This window comes from Cyprinus carpio, chromosome A23 (genome assembly GCF_018340385.1).
Source record: "Cyprinus carpio isolate SPL01 chromosome A23, ASM1834038v1, whole genome shotgun sequence".
In the NCBI taxonomy this organism is placed as follows: Eukaryota; Metazoa; Chordata; class Actinopteri; order Cypriniformes; family Cyprinidae; genus Cyprinus; species Cyprinus carpio.
In genome coordinates this window covers 19,568,066-19,588,040 of record NC_056594.1, presented here as the reverse complement: position 1 = coordinate 19,588,040, position 19,975 = coordinate 19,568,066, and the positions used below count along the sequence as shown (strand labels likewise).

Below are 19,975 nucleotides of genomic sequence, written 5' to 3'. Positions count from 1 at the left end.
AGTGACGTGAAATGTGACAAAAGATTTCTGTTTCAAATAAATGCTGTTCTGTTGAACTTTCTATTCATTTAGTTTCTATTCATCACAGTTTCCACAAAAATATTGTGCAGCACAACTGTGTTCAACATTGATAATAATCAGAAATGTTTCTTGAGCAGCAAATCATCATATTAGAATGATTTCTGAAGATCATGTGACACTGAAGACTGGAGTAATGATGCTGAAAATACAGCTGTACATCACAGAAATAAATTACAGTTTAACAGAGATTCACAGAGAAAACAGCTGTTAGGAATTATAATAATATTTCATATTTTTTAATGTTTTTTTTATCAAATAAATGCAGCCTTGATGAGCAGAAGAGCCTTTTTTCAAAAATCTTACTGACCCCTTTGAACAGTAGTGTGAACACATAAAAATAAACATCATTAATGTTTCAGACATTCATTCAGGTCATTGACAGAACAAATACACACTTAAAACATTGTATGTTTGCACACACACACACACACACACACACACATGTAAATAAATGCGTGGTGACGAGAGATAAACAGTCTCTGGGTTACAGAGAGAGTTTGGGCTCAGCTGCTGATCTCAATGAGAAGCTCTTCAGCAAATGAACATGAGTGTGTGTGTGTGTGTGTGTGTGTGAGAGAGAGAGAGAGAGAGAGAGAGACATGAGTGTGTTTAATTATCACAGACAGACCGGAGGAGATCCGTCTCTCATGTGTCGATTGCAGCTGATGCACATACACTAAATCATCATAAATCATATATAATGTGTGTTTATGGTGCAAAATAAACTAATTACTCAGATATCATGTGTGAACTTCTTATTTGTTGTAGATCAGTAGTATTATATTAGTGACGGTGGCAAACATCACACACACAGATCTCAGCACTACAGGTGCAGCGACCAACACACACACACACACACACAAACACACACACACTGATTGTAGATGTGGAAGAGACGAGAGCTTTCCTGTGATGAGAGGAATAATCAGGCGTCTGAAGGGTCTCGCTAATGAAATGCGTGAGCGGCACACGAGCACAAAAGAGCCATTCACTCAATCATTTCATTAGCATCACAGAGAGAACAGCAGACGCAGACACATGAAACACTCTCTCTCTCTCTCTCTCTCTCTCTCAACACAAACACGGCTCGGAGAGAAACACAGCTACAGAAACTTCAGCTCTATGAAAAATCATATTATTATCAGATCGTGTCTCCAGGCTTCTTTTGAACTAAAACTATTAAAAATTGTCTTTGTTCATTGAAATAAAGCTGAAATAAAATATAAATATTAGATTAAAATTAAAAATTTAGAATTAGAAATTAGAAATAAAATTGTTTAAGTTAAAGTACAAAATTTACTAAAACTGAAATAGATATCAATTAAAGCTAAATAGAAATAAAAAAAGGTGATGTCTAAGAAGAACAAAACAAATCATGTTAATGAAAACCATAAAAAACACATTTTGTTAACACTGAAAATATATATATATTAAAAAAATTGTTTTATTTTATGTTACCAAGGCAACATTTCGCACTTTACTTTGATGTATAAAAATAACTAAAACTGAAATAAAAATTATTTAAAAACATATGTAGGCATATAAAAAAAAATACAAACAACAAGAAAATTACTGAACATTTAATTAACATTAATCACACACACACACACATAAACAATCAAAAAAAAAAAAAAAACACATAAAACAAAAAAAAAAAACAAACGAACACTTTGATATTTAATATTGAACTTCCAACATTAATCTTAGCTCATAATCTTATTTTCCGTTTCTGTTGTGAATGTCATGGTGTTACTCTTCTGTAAACTGGTTTGAAGCCAGTCTTGTGTTCGTTATGTTTGCTCCGTGAACACTGTGGAATATTCCAGGGTCTTCGCTCTCACACAAGCCCTGTGTAGTGTGCTCACGCTGCTTCTAGTGCACTACACTACACCACCCAGTGGCCTGATAGTGTAGCCAGAGCTGACTGAAAACCTGCAGACACATCCGTCACATTCTACACTCAATCTACCAACACAGAATTCAGTCATGGAAATAAACTCCATAACTGAAGATATATTGTCTTCATACACTGCTGCGCAAAAGTTTGGGATCAGTGAGATTTGTAATGTGCTTTAAAGAAGTCTCTTCTGCTCACCAAGCCTGCTTTTATTTGATCAGAAATACAGAAACAAACAGTAATATTGTGAAATATTATTACTATTTAAAATAGCTGTTTTCTTTGTGTATATATTTGTTAAAATGCAATTTATTTCTGTGATCAAAACTGAATTTTTAGCATCCTTACTCCAGTCTTCAGTGTATTCTAACAATATAAGTCTTTATTATCACTTTTTATCAATTTAACACACACTTGTTGAATAAAAGCATTAATTTCTAAACAAAGAAAAGAAGAATAGAAATGTACTGACCCCCAAACTGCTGAACTGTAGTGTATATTGTTAGAAAAGATTTATATTTTAAATAAATGCTGTTCTTTTTCACTTTTTATTCATCAAAGAATCCTGAAAAAAGTATCACATGTTCCAAAAAAATATGAAGCAGTTTCTAATATTGATAATAAATCATCATATTAGAATGATTTCTGAAGATCATGTGACACTGAAGACTGGAGTAATGATGCTGAAAATACAGCTGCGCATCACAGAAATAAATTACAGTTTAAAGTATATTAAAATAGAAAACCTTTATTTTAAATTGCAATAATATTTTATAATTTTACAGGTTTTTTTTTCTGTATTTCTGATCAAATAAATGCACCCTTGTTCAGCAGAAGAGACTTCTTTAAAAATAAATTACGTAAAATATTTTAAAATATAAAATAACTATATCAAAGTTTATTATTTATAGCCTACACAAAATATATGTTTGGACTATTATGATTTTGTTTTAAAAACTTGTTATTCAAGCTGGATGGCTGTAATATCTGCATTAGCTATTCAAAGGACAATATAGACGAGAATATATATTTATGTATTTAGTATTTTTACTTTTATTTATTTTCAATATATTCAGATAAATGTATGTTTAAATATTTAGAAAGAAAAGAAAGAACATGCATTTATTTATTTGGTATTTATTTATTTAGTAAATAAAAATAAATGCCTTGTTTTTATTGATCTATTTTTATTTATTTTCTATATATTTTAGTAAATACGTATATGTTTATATATTTTAAAGAAAGAACATGCATTTATTTATTTGTTGTCTTTTATTTTTGTTTATTTGTTTATTTTATGCATTAAATACTTTTATTTGCATATTCATTCATTTTATTTATTATTATTTATTTATTTTCTGTATATTTTATGAAATATTTATATGTTGTTAAAGATAGAAGAAAGAACATGCTTTTATTTGTTTGTTTTAATTTTTTATATAAATTTTCAATTTTGTTTATATTTGAATAAATATAGAGATAATAAACATGCATTTCTTTATTTTTAGAAAGTGATTTAATTTATTATTTATTTATTTTCTGAAGATTTTAATAAATAAATATTATATGTTGTTAAAGAAAGAAAGAACATGCATTTTATTTGTTTGTTTTTGTATTTTTGATTAAATAAAAAAAAAAATTTTGTTTAACAAAATTAAAAAAAATATATTTATATATTTAAAAAAAAAAAAAAACCTTCAATTAATTAATTGTGTTTTATTTTTGTTCAATCGTGTATTTATTTTTATTAACTGATTAACTTTTTTATTTTCTGTATATTTTAATAAATAAATTTTTTAAAGAAAGAAGAAAGAACATGCATTTGAATCGTTCTTACTAATTTTTGTTTTCTGTATATTTTAATAAATATGTTTATTTTTTTAAAGAAATAATATTTTTGAATATTTTTGAAGAAATAAAAAGCATAGATTAATTATATGTTGTTGTTTTTCATTTGTTTATTTATTTTTATGAATTGGTTTACTTTATCATTTATTTTTATTTTATTTAATAAATACATGCTTATATATTTTTTTTTTAAAAAAACAACACGCATTTGTTCATTTTCTATATTTATTTATTTATCCTGCATTTTATTTATTTATTTTCATTTTTCATTCATTCATTTATTTTATTCCATTAATTCAGCGGTGTAGTACCGCTCCACGCCGTCAGTGGCGCGCGTGTGTGTGTGCGTGCGCGTGCCCGTGACGTCTGCCGGAAGAGACGCACGCCTGTGTGTTTTCTGCTCCTCAACAGCAGTGCGAAACTCCTCCGCTTCCATCGGTCTTTAATGTTCATTTTCTCTTATTTTGTGTTTTTTTCGTGCAGGATCTGTCTCCGATCTGACACAGATGTGTTTGCGGTTTGGATGACTGCGTTTTTTTCGTGTTCGCTTGCTTTGTGATGAGGAGCTGACGATCAAGTGAGAATCTGCCTCACAAACCAGACATTCGTTTTATTTTCGATCATATTTGATGTCTTTATCCTTTTATTGTCTGCAGAGGTGTTTTATAATCGCTGCTTTGACTCATTAGGGAAGGCAGCTGACACCATGGTGTTTTGAAATATTGCATGTCATATCTCATATGTTAAATGTAATCAGAAAAAGTATGTAAAATACTGAAGCGCAATAGTAAAAGTCACGCTTGAGTTAGCAAATTATAAACAACTCATGAAGTCTGCATGATCTGAAAGAATAAAACATTTGATAAGGCAATATTACTGTTACATTAATGTTATGTGAAATTATGACCATATGAAAAGTATGTGTTGTCAAGAAACTAAAAAAAAATATATATATATTAATAATAGGGATTAGCTAGAAAGTTTATTAAGCATTTTATACTTTTAATAAATTATTGTATATTTATATTAGTGTTTAATTGTATATATTAAACAATTCATATTTGCAGATTTTAATTTTAAACTTATGACTGCAACTCTGTATATATAGTCAAAAAAACTAAAAAGTGTTGTTTTTTTTAAATAATAAGAATTATTAAAACAAAAAAACAAGCATTCATAAAGAAAAATTATAGTTTAAATTTTAGTAAATTGTTAAAGTTTGTGAAAATAATCCTGTTCAATTTTATTTTAACCATTAAAATTGAATCTAGAAAAATTTAAATGGAAAACAGAATTTGGTAAAAAAATAAAACCGATTCATATTCAAAGGCCTGATTTGTATTACTCTAGTTTACACTAGTAACTTTGCGACTCTTGTGATAAATTACTTATCGTAATTCGCTTTGCATAAAATGTGGTAAAGTAACTCAAAACGTTCATGCGTCGTTGTCTGATGAACCTGGCACCGGATGTTACGAATTCGCTTTCGTTTGGATAGAAGCTTCTGCTAAATACGTAAATTTAAATAAACTGATGTTTTGCGTGTTGTAGATGATGGCGCCTTCTAAGATGAAGTTGCGTGTGAGGAAGAGAGACAGCGCTGGCAGATCTTCTCAGCGTTTATTGGCCAACGCGTCGCCTGATTCCAAATGCCCCATCTGCCTCGATGGCTTCAATAACGTGGCGTCGCTGGACCGCTGCCTGCACCGGTTCTGTTTCCATTGCATCTACGAGTGGTCCAAGAACAAAGCCGAGTGTCCGCTCTGTAAGCAGCCCTTCCACTCCATATTCCACTCCGTCAAAGGGGAAAACGACTTTAAGGAGTTCGTGCTGCGGCCGCCGGAGAGCAGAGCACCTCAGAACGCCACCGCTGGCGATCCATCCGAGCGCATGCTCCGCCCCCGAGTTCTCAGAGGCCGGGAGAGGCGGAGCCACAGGGTGCAGAACCCCGCCCCTCCCTCCTCGCCTCCGCTGGAGGACGACGTCATGTTCGACGGCCTGACGGACGCAGCGGCGTTCGCGCAGGAACAAGGCGTGCAGCAGATGGTGCTGCGACTGACGGCGCGCAGACATGGGCGCAGGAGCCTGCGGCGCTTGTGCAACCAAGACGTGGTGGCGTTCCGGCGCGCGCTGTACAGGACTGGCGTACGCGTGCGCAACTCGAGGGACGCCGGCAGGCAAAGAGACATTTCGGCTACATTCTTGCGACAAAACCCTGGCTGCTTGCGCCGACTGTTGCCTTGGCTGCAGCGCGAGCTCACCGTTTTGTACGGTTCGCACGGCTCGCTGGTGAACATCGTGCAGAACATCATCATCTCGCGCATCATGAACTACAACATGGAGGACACGGCCATCCGAGACGAGCTCCGCCCCTTCCTGCTGGCGCGCACCGACCACTTCCTGCACGAGCTGGTGAGCTTCGCCCGCTCCACCCTCAACATGGAGGCGTACGACCAGCAGGCCGTTTATGACTGTCCCGCTCCCAGCTACGAGGAGGGCAGCGGCTCGGACCTTTCTGTTATCGCCATCTCCGAGGTGAGACACACAAACATCAAACATTACGTTTAGTAACGACTAGCAGTTTATGAATTTCATGTTGTTCTGTATGACTTTCAATCTTTTAAGGAGAATGTTTACTCTTTTCCTTGCAGTAAAGGGCCATTCCTTCTCAAGTGCTCCAAAAAGTTGGTTGCTTGGCCATTTTTTAGTTTAACAGCCATTTATTTAAAGTTCAACAAAGATTTACTTTTTATGGCAATATGAAATCCATTTTATTTCTTCCTAAATTCTGTGTTTTTAGTTTTATTTACACAGGATTCCATTTTAATGGTTTAATTATCTTCATAAAGCTTGTCTAATCAATTTAATTTATTACCATTTTTAATGTAATAATTACACGTTTTACAATAATAAGGCCTTATGAAATGTTTTGTCTTTTCAGAAATTCTGTGTTGTTCATCGTAATCAAATTAAAAGATAACAATTAAACCGTTTAAGTTACAAAAACCGCAACATCTTAGCTCAGGATGGTCCTAAAGCCCCCAAAACAAAAAATTATAAAAATTAAAAATGGCCAAGTAACCTCCATTGGAGTATTTGAGATGGATTGACCCTGCAAGCAGCAAACACAGGGTGTCAAGCTCCAAAAATGACAACAACAAAAAACACACCATAATTTCCTGTTCCTTTTCCTCGATTTCTACCCCTCCATGGTGAGGAGTAATGCACAAATGAATAAATTGCACAGTCTGGGGTAAAGATGTCTTCCAAATACATAAATGTAAACATTGTTTAGTATGTCTATATCTCTAGGAATCTTATGAACTCATGATAACTTGTGTGAAGAACAATACATAATTTAAGTTAAAATTGACCCCTGTGAGGTGTTGTGACACTGTGTTTCTGTTTATTTATGAGTTAGCGTTTGGCGATATGCTCCATAGTAATATCGTCCAGTCATCAGCCTGTGAGATCGCTGACACACGATATTATCATGCTAATTTATTTAATTATTTACTTACTTAGTTTCATAGCCGGAGAGTGAACCATCTCCAGCAGCCTAATGTTAGTGTAATCTATTAACTAAGTATAACTAACCTGATATATAATAATAATAATCATCGTCAAAGGTATCAGCCACAGGCGATATCTCTGAGTATCGTCGATACATGATACTATCGTCTATCAGCACAACCCTAATCCAAGTCTTCATTGTTGTCATTGTCTTTTCTCACAGGATGATGATGATAATGACAGTGAGGACAATGTCACAGAGAATCCCTCTGCTGTCCAGGAACGCCTTGCATCCGTTGCCACGGCAAGTGGAGCGGAAAGTTTGCCAAGTCAGTCAGCGTGGGATGATGAGACGCCTGGTCCGTCCTATTCCACCCTCCTCCCCTCTTCCAGCCTATTGCAGGGCGAGGGGGCGGAGCCAAGCTCAAGCACAGACCCTCCCCTCAGCACCCTGGACTCGACTGACCCTGCGGCAAGTGGCAGCGTGTCAGCTGGACCGGGTGAAGATGATGTAGAGGAAGAGTGCCTAATTGTGGGATACGTGAAACCGATGGCCGAACGGACCCCAGAACTTGTTCAGCTCTCCTCAGATTCGTCTGAAGAGGAGCAAGAGCCGGCCGCCACCGAGACAGCGGCCTCCGTAACGAAATCAGAGGAATCCCAAGTGCAGATCCCGTCACAGTCCCACATGAACCCTCATACCCAAAACCCCCCCACACCCCCCTCCCCCTTTTCAATCCAAAACAAAAAACCCCCGGATGGAGTCGGGTCATACAGCAAAGAACAAGAGGCCGACTACTTGTCCTCCCGTGGTCACCAGTCCAAAGATGGTTCACGGTCACATTCACGGCAGAGTCAAGATGACTCCAGGTTCAGAGGTCACAGGAGGCACAGAAGTCATCGGCGCTCTGGCAGCAAAGAGAAGGACAAGAGTTTAGAACAATCACGGCACATCGAGACCCCAGATTGCTCGCCAAGCCAAACACAGAGCTGGACACAAAGCCCAGCGGTGTCCGTTTGGAGCGGTAGCCCCGCCTCTAAGTCACACAGTAGCGACTGCTCTCCCTCCCGAAACAACAGCGACAGGAGTGGAGAGCATTCGTGCCATGCAAGAGAGAGATTCTTGCACTCTCCTTCCTACTCCAGAAGGAGAAAAACCAAGGAAAGGAGGAGTAGGTCACCTGACTCACCTGATTCGTTCCTTGGCTCCCACCATCCCCGTGAGGCACAGCGTTGTCGTAAACGCCGCAAGCGTTCTGTTAGCAGCAGCAGTGCTGATTTGCACTCCGAAAGGTCCTGCTTGGACAAACCCAGTGGCAAACGCAAGTACAAAACCCGGCACTTGGAGCGAGCAGCCCAGCGGCAGCACAAGGAGAGAACCGCAACCAAGGAAAAGCGGCACAGAGAACGGCGACTCAGCAGGGAACGATCTCCAAGTGTGGAGATCATCTATGAACAAAGGGCACCTGACCCACACTGGGTCCAGCGGAAGAGGAGGAGGCACCGGAAGCGAAGAAGGGAGCTGCGTTCACCCACTGTGATCACGATAGATAGCGACAGCGACCGTACCATCGACTGTCTGGACCGCGTCTTGGATGTTATAGACCAAACCGCTGCTGATGTCGAGCAAAGGGATGGGAGTCCTGAGCAAGATTCCATCCAGAATGCAAGTTGTACCTTGGATTCTTCAAATCCTCTATCTGAGCCCTCGAGTCCCACGGGCCGCAGTGACCCAACCATTGAACATACACTTAACCTGGATGACTGTGCGGTGAATGTAGTCGACAACAGTAGTTCTGACTGCTCCCGAACTATGGATGCCAGTAACCACGAAGAGTTTATGTCTGACCCTTTCCCAGTGGATTCCATTATAACAACCCCACCTTCGGATGTGAGGCTGCTGGAAACCATACTGCAAGATCTTGTGGATTTCCTACCGGGGGCAGAGTAGTACATGGGGCAGAGTCCTCATACAAGTTCTCCCGGACAACAGGAACCTGCTTCTAGCCAACAAAGAGACCAATCAGAGGAGATGAGAGGAGATGCCAAAAACTTAGAGAACGAGAACACAGATGGCGACGGACAACAAAAGACGGTGACCAACACTGCTAGCTACAACTAAAAGAGACTTTTTCTTAAAGACACATGCTTGTCTGATGCTTATCTGAATCACTCTAGACGTTTTTATAAACTCATTTAAAGATTGACTTACTGCTGGAAATGGATGCTTAAGAAACATTCAGACAATGTTTTTTGTCAATTTGAACATCATTATTATTGTTCATGTTGTATTTATAGTTACAGTGATCCTTTTCCTCGAATCTGGTGCTGGCTCACTGTGCCACAACCCAACAACGATCATGTCTCGATGGCAACCCTTGTTCCACTAATCATTACCCTAGAAACAGCAAAAACATGGGGGCTACCATCTAGACTAGTGGTTCTCAGCTTGTTTGCTTCAAGACCCAGATTGTTTGACAAGACGCAGGGCCTTTGACAAACCGAACGAAAAACATAGGAAACGTTATTTTAGTATCTTACACTCTCTGAAAAAATGTGCTAAACTTGTACCTTTAGATGTACAACAGATTGTCACTGGGGCAGTACCCTTAAAAAGACAAATTTTTACCTTATTTACCCTTAAAAGGGTATTGAAAAGTGTCATGAAAATCTGACTTTTCCAGGTTTAAAGTGCTATAATCTGGTCCCCGGTGCATCTACCAACCAAGGAAACGTGAAAACACTTAACCCAGTAACTTTGTTTTGGTAAGACTTTTCTTCAAGCATCTGAAAAAACGAGCGCGTCTGATTTCGCTCCCCTACTGATGTTAAAAAGGAATCTCATTATAATATTACCGCCCCATAATCTGTAAGTTTCCACCCACGGCGCCATCATTTTACGGTGTACCAGTTCTAATGCCATGGTGAAAATTTGAGCAAAACATGCTAACTGTTCTGTCTTTGGCTGCACAGACGAGCACAGAACACTATTTGGAGTCCCAGCCTCAGAGGAGACAAGAGAGCAGTGGATTTATTTATTTATTTACTGTATATTACGCTGCCGCCACACAGATCTAAAATAAACATGCAATTTATTTCCCAGCTGTTTATCTTCATAGACATAACCAACTGTTTTTGTAACTCGTGTTTTTAACAAACTTTTGTGTGAATGAGAACTTTGTTTAGTACTCGCGTGCTGTGACAGCCGCTTTCTGTCCGTGTGCACTCAGAAAACCCTATATCACAAGTTAAACTAATATGGTTTAAAAGGCATGATTTCAGTGTGATAAACATGATAAACATAACCAAAACATATGTTTTTTAGCAGGTACAAACTGTAATGGCCCATCTCCATTCTGGAAAAGAGGGGGGGGAGCAGCAGCTCATTTGCATTTAAAGAGACAGGCACGAAAAACAGCATGTTTCTGCCTCCACTCAAAATAAGCATTTTCAAAATGATATAATAAATGATCTGTGGGGTATTTTGAGCTGAAACTTAGCAGACACATTCTGGGGACACCAGAGACTTATATTACATATTGTAATAAGGGGCATAATATGTCTCCTTTAAGGGTGCATATAAGTACTTAAGGTGTTAATATGCGCTTTTTAGGGTTGGATAATGTACAAAGTTGTACCTTATGGGTACTTATTACTACTACTAAAAGTACTAATATGCGCCTTTTATGGGGTAAATAAGGTACATAGTTGTCCTTTTAAGGTTACTGCCTTAAATTTTTGCATTTTTTGTTTTTTGACCGTGTACAAAATTATATGGTTATTTGCATTTAGCATGGTTTCTTCCGCTTCTGTCCACGATCCTGTCAGAGCATACCTGTGAACCATTTTGAATTACGACCCACCGGATGAGAACCACTGATCATTCATTATTTAGCCCCAATGAGCTTGGAGAATTGTGTCTTTGTTAAACTCAGGGAACAGGTGACATGCACCTCCATGCCTCCGTTGAGCAGTATGTGTGTATGTGCTGGTGTGTGCAGGACTATAGTGACACCCTGGAGATATAATTCACTGATCATGTCTACTGAACACACATCAAGCCTTCTTTACAACAGCTGTCTTGTCATGTCAGCCCAAAATCAATAAATGCATTTAATAGATCAGCAGTAGTGTCTGAAAATGTTTTTCTTTATGAACAGCAGCATTAGGTCATCAACTTTGTGACCTGATCAAGACCCTTAGTTCTAACCAGTTGGGATGTGATAAACCCTGTGTCTTCCAGGTAATGGTAATAGGTAACCTCTATATTGACCTCTATTGATCCAGTATAATTTTACAGACCCGTTTCTGCACACTTTCCAGCCTTTTAACTTGATCAGTAGTCAACAAACTTAACACAGGGAGCACATACCCTGTATAGACGATAACCAATTCTCGAACACCAAATTTATTTAGCCAGCAGAGAGCAAAAAGCTTTATGTTGGCTGAGGACAGCATGTGATCCACTTGACCATTCCATTTCAAATCACCTAAAACTTTAACAGAGTCACGGATTTTCAAAGTGTCCTAATCTGGTGTCTGTGTCATACGGGTGACATGTAAACCTTGCATTTCTTTTCTGCATTCTAAATAGTTTTTTGTTTCTCTACCCAGACCCCAAGATCCTTCAACGTCTGTTGGAGAGTACTGGGCAGGTGAGGAGTCCACCTCTGGGTCATAGTCATGTCGTCCACATATTTCCAGTGGTCTATTTGATCCCGGAGGGCACTGTTAATCAGTGTTAGAAAGATTATGGGTCCCAGTATGGTTCCCTGAGCAACTCCACAGTCAGACAGATATCCCTGATAATGTACTCGTTGATGACGATTAGACATAAGATTACAAATCCATGGAATGAGGCTAGGTCTCACTCCAAGATCCAGGAGGCACTGAACTGCTAATGTATGGTCTACTCTACAGTATTGAAAGCCTTGGCAAAATCATTTGTGATTAATGTGCACACTGGGCCGGGAGATTTGTGACAGTTAAAGGATTAGTTCACTTCCAGAATAAAAATCTCCTGTGGATTTACTCACCTCCATGTCATCCAAGATGTTAATGTCTTTCTGTCTTCAGTCGCCAAGAAATTAATGTTTTTGAGGAAAACATTCCTGGATTTTTCTTCATATAATGGACTTCAGTGGGGACCAACGGCCTGAAGGTCCAAATTACAGTTCCAGTGCAGCTTCAAAGAGCTCTACATGATTCCAGCCGAGGAATAAGAGTCTTATCTAGAGAAACCATATGCTTTTTAACCACAAATGCTCGTCTTGCACTAGCTGGACTTCACGCATTACGTAATCATGTTGGAAAGGTCATGCACGATGTAGACAGAAGCAGGAATGTTTTCCTCATAAACCTTAATTTCTTTGTGACTGAAGACTTGGCAGAGTTTGTCATCCAAACAGATATCCAGGACTCTGAGATGATTAAAATCTCAGAGTATGATGAGACCAGTGTCTAAGTACTACAAAGCAGATGAAGCTAATAAATGCTCAATGAGTTCGTCCTGATGTAATGATTGTGACGGTGAGTGCAGTATACACACAGCAATAGCGGATGTACGCTGCGGAAGTCTTGACCTTGACCCACAGACATTCAAGGTGATTGGGAACACTAATACAGGTTAAAGGATAAGATGGGACACATGTTTGCTGTACAATGCAACTCCTCCACCTCAACGTGTGGTTTGACATTTCAAAAATAAAGTGTATCCATAAATACCCAATAGATCCTCAGTCATGTGGGGGGTAAACCAAGTCTTGGAAACTGCAACTACATCCGCATGATTTTCCATCAAAATGGCTTGAAACTCATCAGTCTTGTTTACAAGACATCTGGGGTTCGTCATCAAAAGAGTTGAAATCATAGCATAATTAGATGGCCTATTTTTCCACTCTACTTGGACTTTAATCAAACTGGATTCAGGTTTGTCCCCGTTTCACAGTCCAAACAAGTGTTACGTTTTGTGTACATATCGACCAACAACGGTCATAATTTTATGCAAAGTGTTCTTGTAATGTTTAAACTGATTGAATGCTTAAGAACCTATTTTCTCTACCTCACGCATGTGCACACACTTCAAGAAGTGTATAACATACTGAACACAACAGCTCTTACCCTCTCTGCATCCTCTTTTCCTTCGTTATATGAGTTCTTAGGCAAGGGCTTGGTGGAGGAGCTGATTGCTTGAGACTCTTGGATTGCTGCAAACCGTTCCAGCTTAGTACATAAGAAAACTAACCTTCAGAAGCTCAAGTTGATGGTTGCTCCAAAGAAAGATTCTTATCAGATTACAGGAATCACCTCGTGTTGCCCTTAACCATGAGGCTGCACACGAACATCACTGAGACTCTACCCAGATAGCACAGGTATGTCTGCAAGATGTCTGTTAAAGATCTTTTGCCCTGGAAAGCATCTACTGTGTGCAAACATCTAATAGACGTCTATAAGATGTCAGTTTTACATTCATTCTAAATCATGAACATCTTAGAAATGTCTATTTGACATCTCAAATGAAATGTCCCATAGACTTATTGCAGATGAGCAAACACTCTAAAAACATACCTTAAAAATACATACCCTAAATATACGTCTCCTATAAGTACATGCCAAATCAAAGAATCCAAATGCAAGACGTATTTTTTTATAGTGTTTGCTCATCTGCAATACGTCTACAGGACGTTTCCTATCAGATGTCAAATAGACGTTCTATGATTCATATTTAGATAATATATTTTTAGTTTTCATACACAGTAGATGCTTTCCAGATGAAGAGATCTTTAACAGACCTCTTGCAGATGTACGGGTAACCATGGTGACTTTCTTTAAGCAGCTTATTTAGATAATATATTTTTAGTTTTCATCATCAAAAATGTTTAATTCACACGACCCTTTGGCACTAGGAGGTGAAATCATTTTGTGCAATTCCCCTTTAAGGATTTTGTGTATTTATTGCGAAAAGGCGCGGTTCTAATTTCAGTTTCAGCGAATTCACTTAAAGGGTTTTTTGGCACTTAATCCCAACCCCGTGTACCCTTCCAAAATGGGCTTTTTCAGTGTTTTAGCAGAATAAAACAATTAGGTTTTTGCAGGACAGTAATCAGGACAGCTCTGAGAGTGTTGGCTCTGTCTCAAAATGTCTCGTGCGCACTACCAAGGCGGCATGTTTGCGCATCGACAGAGCTCTCGGAAGGCGCCTGTGTAGGCAGCTCGCTCGGTTTTGAGACAGCGTTGTTTTCTTGATTTGAGTTTCGTTTCGTCATCTGTACTTTCGCTTTTGTTTCTGGAGCAGCTGTAGTGAAGCTCGGCTCATTCAGGACGCGGTCAGTCCGTCATCGAGTGCTGAATCGCCGCAGAAATGTACGAGATGGAAAAGGAGAACCTGCGGCGCTTTAGCGATTATATCACGAAGTTTTTACGACCGTCAGTCATCAAGAACTTCATGACGGTATACCTCGATAAAGGTGAGAGTTAATGAACAAACATCAGCTGCTGTAAAGTCTGCTGCGAGCCTGCTTTATCTTTGTCAAACATCCTTCAGTTTGTTGATAGGATTCTAATTGAATATTTTGTAATCTATAGTAGAATTATATTTGTGTTGTGTTGAATAATGTCTGTTACTGGACAGCTGAATTGAATGGCTGATTGTTTCCTTATGTGTCATAAAGGGAACACATACTGTATGCTAATAATTATTTAAAGGATGTATTAAAAGCCAGGTGGTTTCAGTTGACTGTATTTATGTTTGTATTTGCATATAGACTAAATTTATACAGTGATAAATTAATATTGTGTAAAGTGTTATCTGGTTTCTATTTATTTGTAAGTCACTTTGGATAAATGTTTTGTGATACATTATTTTATATTCTACTCACTGTAGTACTGTAATGTTAGATCTATTTATTAATTTAAAACATTTATTATAAATTTATAAAATTTAGTTTAATTATATATATTTATTCTGCTCAATGTACTACTGTACTGTTAAATTTATTTACATTTAAATAAATTTTTAAATACATTTTTAATTAAATTTATTATTCATTTTGCACCGCTAGATTTACTTACTTAATAATTTTTTATTTAGTTTAATTTAATTTTTTTTTATTTTGACATTTTTAAGTCAATTTGAATAAAAACAATCTTTTAAATTTAATGTGTTAAAGTTAAAGCTATTATTATTATTATTTTAAATACATTTTTTATTTTGACATTTTTAAGTAAGTTTTAATTTTAAAAAAATCTTTAATTCATAAAAACAAAAAACAAAAAATTAAAAAAAAAAAAAAAAAAAAAAAAAAACATAAAAAAATAAAATAAATAAAAAAATAAAAAAAAAAATAAAAAATATATATATATATATATATATATATATATATATTATAAAATTTTAATGTAATAAAATTAATGTAACAGATCTATTTTTGTTTTAGTAATGTTGGAATAAAAATAAAAATAAACAAGGGTGTTAATGTATTGTATAAGGCCCCAGAACTAAGACCTCTTGTTTTTTTGGCAACCTGTTTTCAGTTCTATTCTATTCTATTGTATTCTCTCTCTGTGCACAGAGATGGTGGAGAGCATTCTCTCTACAGAGATGACGTCTGTGACCGCAGCTGCCCAGATGCTGCTGGACCAGATGTGTTATCTAGAGGAAGTGGGCTGGTTTCAAGCCTTTCTGGACATCCTGCTCGCCTCAGGTGAGCTCAGTAACCTCCGCAGGGCTCACGAATGCCTCGAGATCATGGCAGATGCTGAGGATGTGTGTGTGTTTATGTACCGTAGAGTACACCGGGCTGCACGACGCCATAAAAGAGTGGAACTTCCAGGAGTTAGAGCAGCTGAACGAACACAGGAGATTTCTCGAGAGGATCGAACCAACCCATCAACAAACAAACAAAGCCCACCCAGCTAACCGACCACATGAGCGGCTGTCTAAAGCCCAGAGAGTGTGAGGAGATCCAGGCCGTGAGTCTCCTGTTAAACATGATGTGTGTGTGTGTGTGTGTGTGTTTCACGCCTCTCACGTGCGTGCGTGCTGTGTGTGTGTGTTACAGGAGGAGAGTCAGCGCGGCCGTATAGCAGCCAGTGAGAAACTCGTGGCGAGTCTCCTGCGCTCAGACAAACCCAACTGGTTTAAACTGCTGAAGATCGCGCTGGAAAACTGTGACTTAGACGAGGCTCGAGACATGCTGGAGACAAGTAACACTTCATCTGTCTGTCTGTCTATCCATCCTTCGTATCCCCAACATCACCGTCATCATCCTGTTATAATCCTCACACGTGTTTCAGTGATGATGGGACGATGAGTTCATTCTGTCTCCTGATCGTGATGTTCGTCCTGCAGATGGAGGAGCTGCGGCCGCGAAGGCCAGCGAATGGGACGCAGAGCCGGAAGCCATGATGACGACCGTGTGTTTCGAGTTCAGAGAGGAGGCCGAGACTGAAGACATGCTGATGAGCAGCAACAACAGCACGAGCGTCGCAGAGGAACCCGGCAGCTTCACAGGTACACAGCCCAACATCAACACCATTACGTCACCTGAGAGCGCTTGTGTTTGGCCAGATGTGACCTTTGACCTCTGCACAGGGAAGCCTGAGCGATCAGGTGAGCGCAAGCTGAGAGAATATCAGAAGGAGCTGACCGCTGCTGCCGTCCAGGGCCAGAACACCATCATCTGCGCTCCCACAGGTGCCTTAAATGAAAAATGCATGTCATTGATGTTATTAATATTAAATAATCAATAAATATAAAAACTATTTTCTTTGCTTTTATTATATAAAGTGTTTGTTTGTTACAGGTGTGAGTCTTTTTTTATACAGTCAATCAATTTGAAATTTGCAAAATCAGAATGATTTGATTCGATCCAATTTACACTCAGATGTGCGTCACAGTATGGAAGTAACGATCAGTCTAAGAATCCGGTTATGATTTTTTGATGAAGAATAAAGAAAAAAAATGACACATGCATGGATGAAAAAAGCACCTCTTGACTTGTGCTGCTTTTCTAACTGTCCTATTCACTCAACTTTCCCTCAGGATGTGGAAAAACTATTGTGGCGTTGGCCATCAGTGAATATCACCTGAAGCAGTTTCCCGAAAAAGCAAAGATCGTGTTTTTGGCAACCAAGGTCGATGTCTATGAACAGCAGTACAAACTTTTCAAGGAGCATTTTTCCAGCAAGGATCCCAACATCAGGCATGATCCCTCACACACACACACACACACACACACACACACACACACACACATACAAAAATATGAAGCCTCAAATCATCATATTAGAATGATTTCTGAAGATCATGTGACACTGAAGACTGGAGTAATGATGCTGAAAATACAGCTTTGATCACAGAAATAAATTACAGTTTAACATATATTCACATAGAAAACAGTTATTTTCAATTATAATAATATTTCAGAATTTTTACAGTATTGATCTAATAAATGCAGCCTTGCTGAGCAGAAGAGACTTCTTTCAGATACATTAAACCGTTAGAATTATTCCAGATGTACATGACGGTCCTCCTGTCTGAAGCGTGTGTGTTGTGATCTGTAGGGTGACGGGGATGTGTGGCGATATGGATTATCTGTCCGTGCGCTGGCTCATAGAGCATCATGATATCGTGGTGATGACGGCTCAGATCCTGGTGAACGCGCTGCAGAGCGCTGAGGTGCCGTCTCTGGAGATCCTGTCGCTCATCCTGTTCGACGAGTGTCACAACACGACCGGAAAACACCCCTACAACAACATCATGACCCGCTACCTGGACACCAAACTCACCAGCAGCACACACTCACTGCCACAGGTGCACAGCACACCATTATACTCTACATTCTATTCTATTATGTTCTGTTCTTTTCTGTTTTCCATCCAACCAACTGCTTATCCTATATAGGGTCACACAGATGCTGTAAAAATAACACCCTGGATAGATTCAGATTTTTACAATTATTTTATTTTGTTATTTCATTTCATTTTATTGTATTTTATTATTTATTTTTATTTTATTTTATGTAGGGTCACAGAGATGCTGGAAAACTAACACCCTGAATAGATGGCCAGTTCATCACAGTCTCAGCCCTATCTTATCCAATCCTATTTTGTTTTATTTTATTATTATTTTATTATTATTAATTTTCTTATTTTTTCTTTTTTCACCCAATATTATCCAATGCTGTTTTGTTCTATTTTTTAATTAATTATTTAATTTTATTTTATTATAACACCCAGTATATTGTCTTATCCAGTCCAGTTTTGTTCTATTTTTTAATGAATTATTTTATTTTATTTTATTGTTTGTTTTCCACCCAATACACACAAAATCATCCAAACCTAATTATTTAATACTATTACCCAGTATATTGTCTTATCCAGTTCTGTTTTGTTCTATTTTTAAATGAATTATTTTGTTTTATTTTTATTTTATTATAACACCCAGTATATTATCTTATCCAATCCTGTTTTGTTCTGTTTTTAAAATTATTTTACTTTATTTTATTTATTTTTATTTTACTTTATTTTACATCTTCGATCTTCGGAACTGCTTGTCCTATGTAGAGTCGTAGCTATGTAGAGTCCTTCAAAGTCTTTTCTATTATGTTCAGTTGTATTCTGTTCTTTCCTTATATTCCTGTCCTGATTGGTTTCCCCTGTCTCAGATTGTGGGCCTGACCGCGTCGGTCGGCATTGGTTCATTCAAGAATGGACTGGAGGCAGAGAACAACATCTTACAGCTCTGTGCCAACCTGGATACCAGGGTCATCACCACGGTTACCGAACACAAGGATGAGCTCAAGTCATACGTGCACACGCCTGAGAAAGGTCAGCGGATGCAATATACAATATACACACATACGACGTTACCTATGACACATGATTATTAAAGCCATGTATGTGTGCATGTGTCAGCTTTTTTTGAGGTTCAACAGTGCATGAGTCACCCCTTCATCAGAATAATCAAAAACATCATGAGTAACATTGAGCAGCTGGCGCAGAAGACCTTCAACATCGGTACGCAGTCCACACCTCCATACGCATACTGTACAAACACACACACACTAACACACACGTACATGTGTCTCTCAGAGAGCCTGTCGAACATCCAGAACCGCGAGTACGGCTCGCAGAAACGTTCTGTTCAGAAGAGCTGCAAAGTCTTACAGATGAAGAACAAAGACGAGGAGAGACGCATCTGCAGAGAACTCTACAACTACAACTAAAAAATCCACACTAAACACCAGAGAGAGAGAGAGAGATAGACAGACAGACAGATATATATATATATATATAGATAGATAGAATGGATGGATAGATAGATAGACAGACAGACGGATAGATAGATAGATAGATAGATAGATAGATAGATAGACGGCTTAGATGGAGACAGATAGACAGATAGATGATAGAAGAGATAGACAGACAGACAGATAGACAGACAGATAGACAAATAAATAGACAGACGGATAGATAGATAGATAGATAGATAGATAGATAGATAGATAGATAGATAGATAGATAGATGAAAAAAAAAAAAACAGACAGACAGACAGATAGATAGATAGATAGATAGATAGATAGATGGCTAGATAGATAGATAGATAGATAGATAGATAGACAGACAGACAGACA

The 19,975-nt window shown here is 38.0% G+C and overlaps 2 protein-coding genes across 2 annotated transcripts in view; both read left to right on the top strand.

Moving 5' to 3' along the window:
• The first annotated feature begins 4,376 nt into the window (after nucleotides 1–4,376).
• LOC109111938 (E3 ubiquitin-protein ligase Topors-like) lies at nucleotides 4,377–9,714 on the top strand. The gene is given in 3 exon segments (XM_019124939.2): nucleotides 4,377–4,403; nucleotides 5,378–6,361; nucleotides 7,563–9,714. Coding segments are annotated over 2 exon segments (2,883 nt in total). The 5' UTR covers nucleotides 4,377–4,403; the 3' UTR covers nucleotides 9,462–9,714.
• Nucleotides 9,715–14,592: 4,878 nt separating this feature from the next.
• The window catches only part of LOC109081892 (antiviral innate immune response receptor RIG-I), a 13,542-nt gene continuing 8,159 nt past the window's right edge, over nucleotides 14,593–19,975 (top strand). The window contains 12 exon segments of the mRNA XM_042713940.1: nucleotides 14,593–14,805; nucleotides 15,910–16,041; nucleotides 16,127–16,224; nucleotides 16,226–16,309; nucleotides 16,399–16,543; nucleotides 16,689–16,850; nucleotides 16,932–17,033; nucleotides 17,382–17,541; nucleotides 17,903–18,152; nucleotides 19,006–19,168; nucleotides 19,256–19,357; nucleotides 19,433–19,589. Coding sequence (XP_042569874.1) covers nucleotides 14,700–14,805; nucleotides 15,910–16,041; nucleotides 16,127–16,224; nucleotides 16,226–16,309; nucleotides 16,399–16,543; nucleotides 16,689–16,850; nucleotides 16,932–17,033; nucleotides 17,382–17,541; nucleotides 17,903–18,152; nucleotides 19,006–19,168; nucleotides 19,256–19,357; nucleotides 19,433–19,589 — 1,661 coding nt within the window. The 5' untranslated portion in view covers nucleotides 14,593–14,699.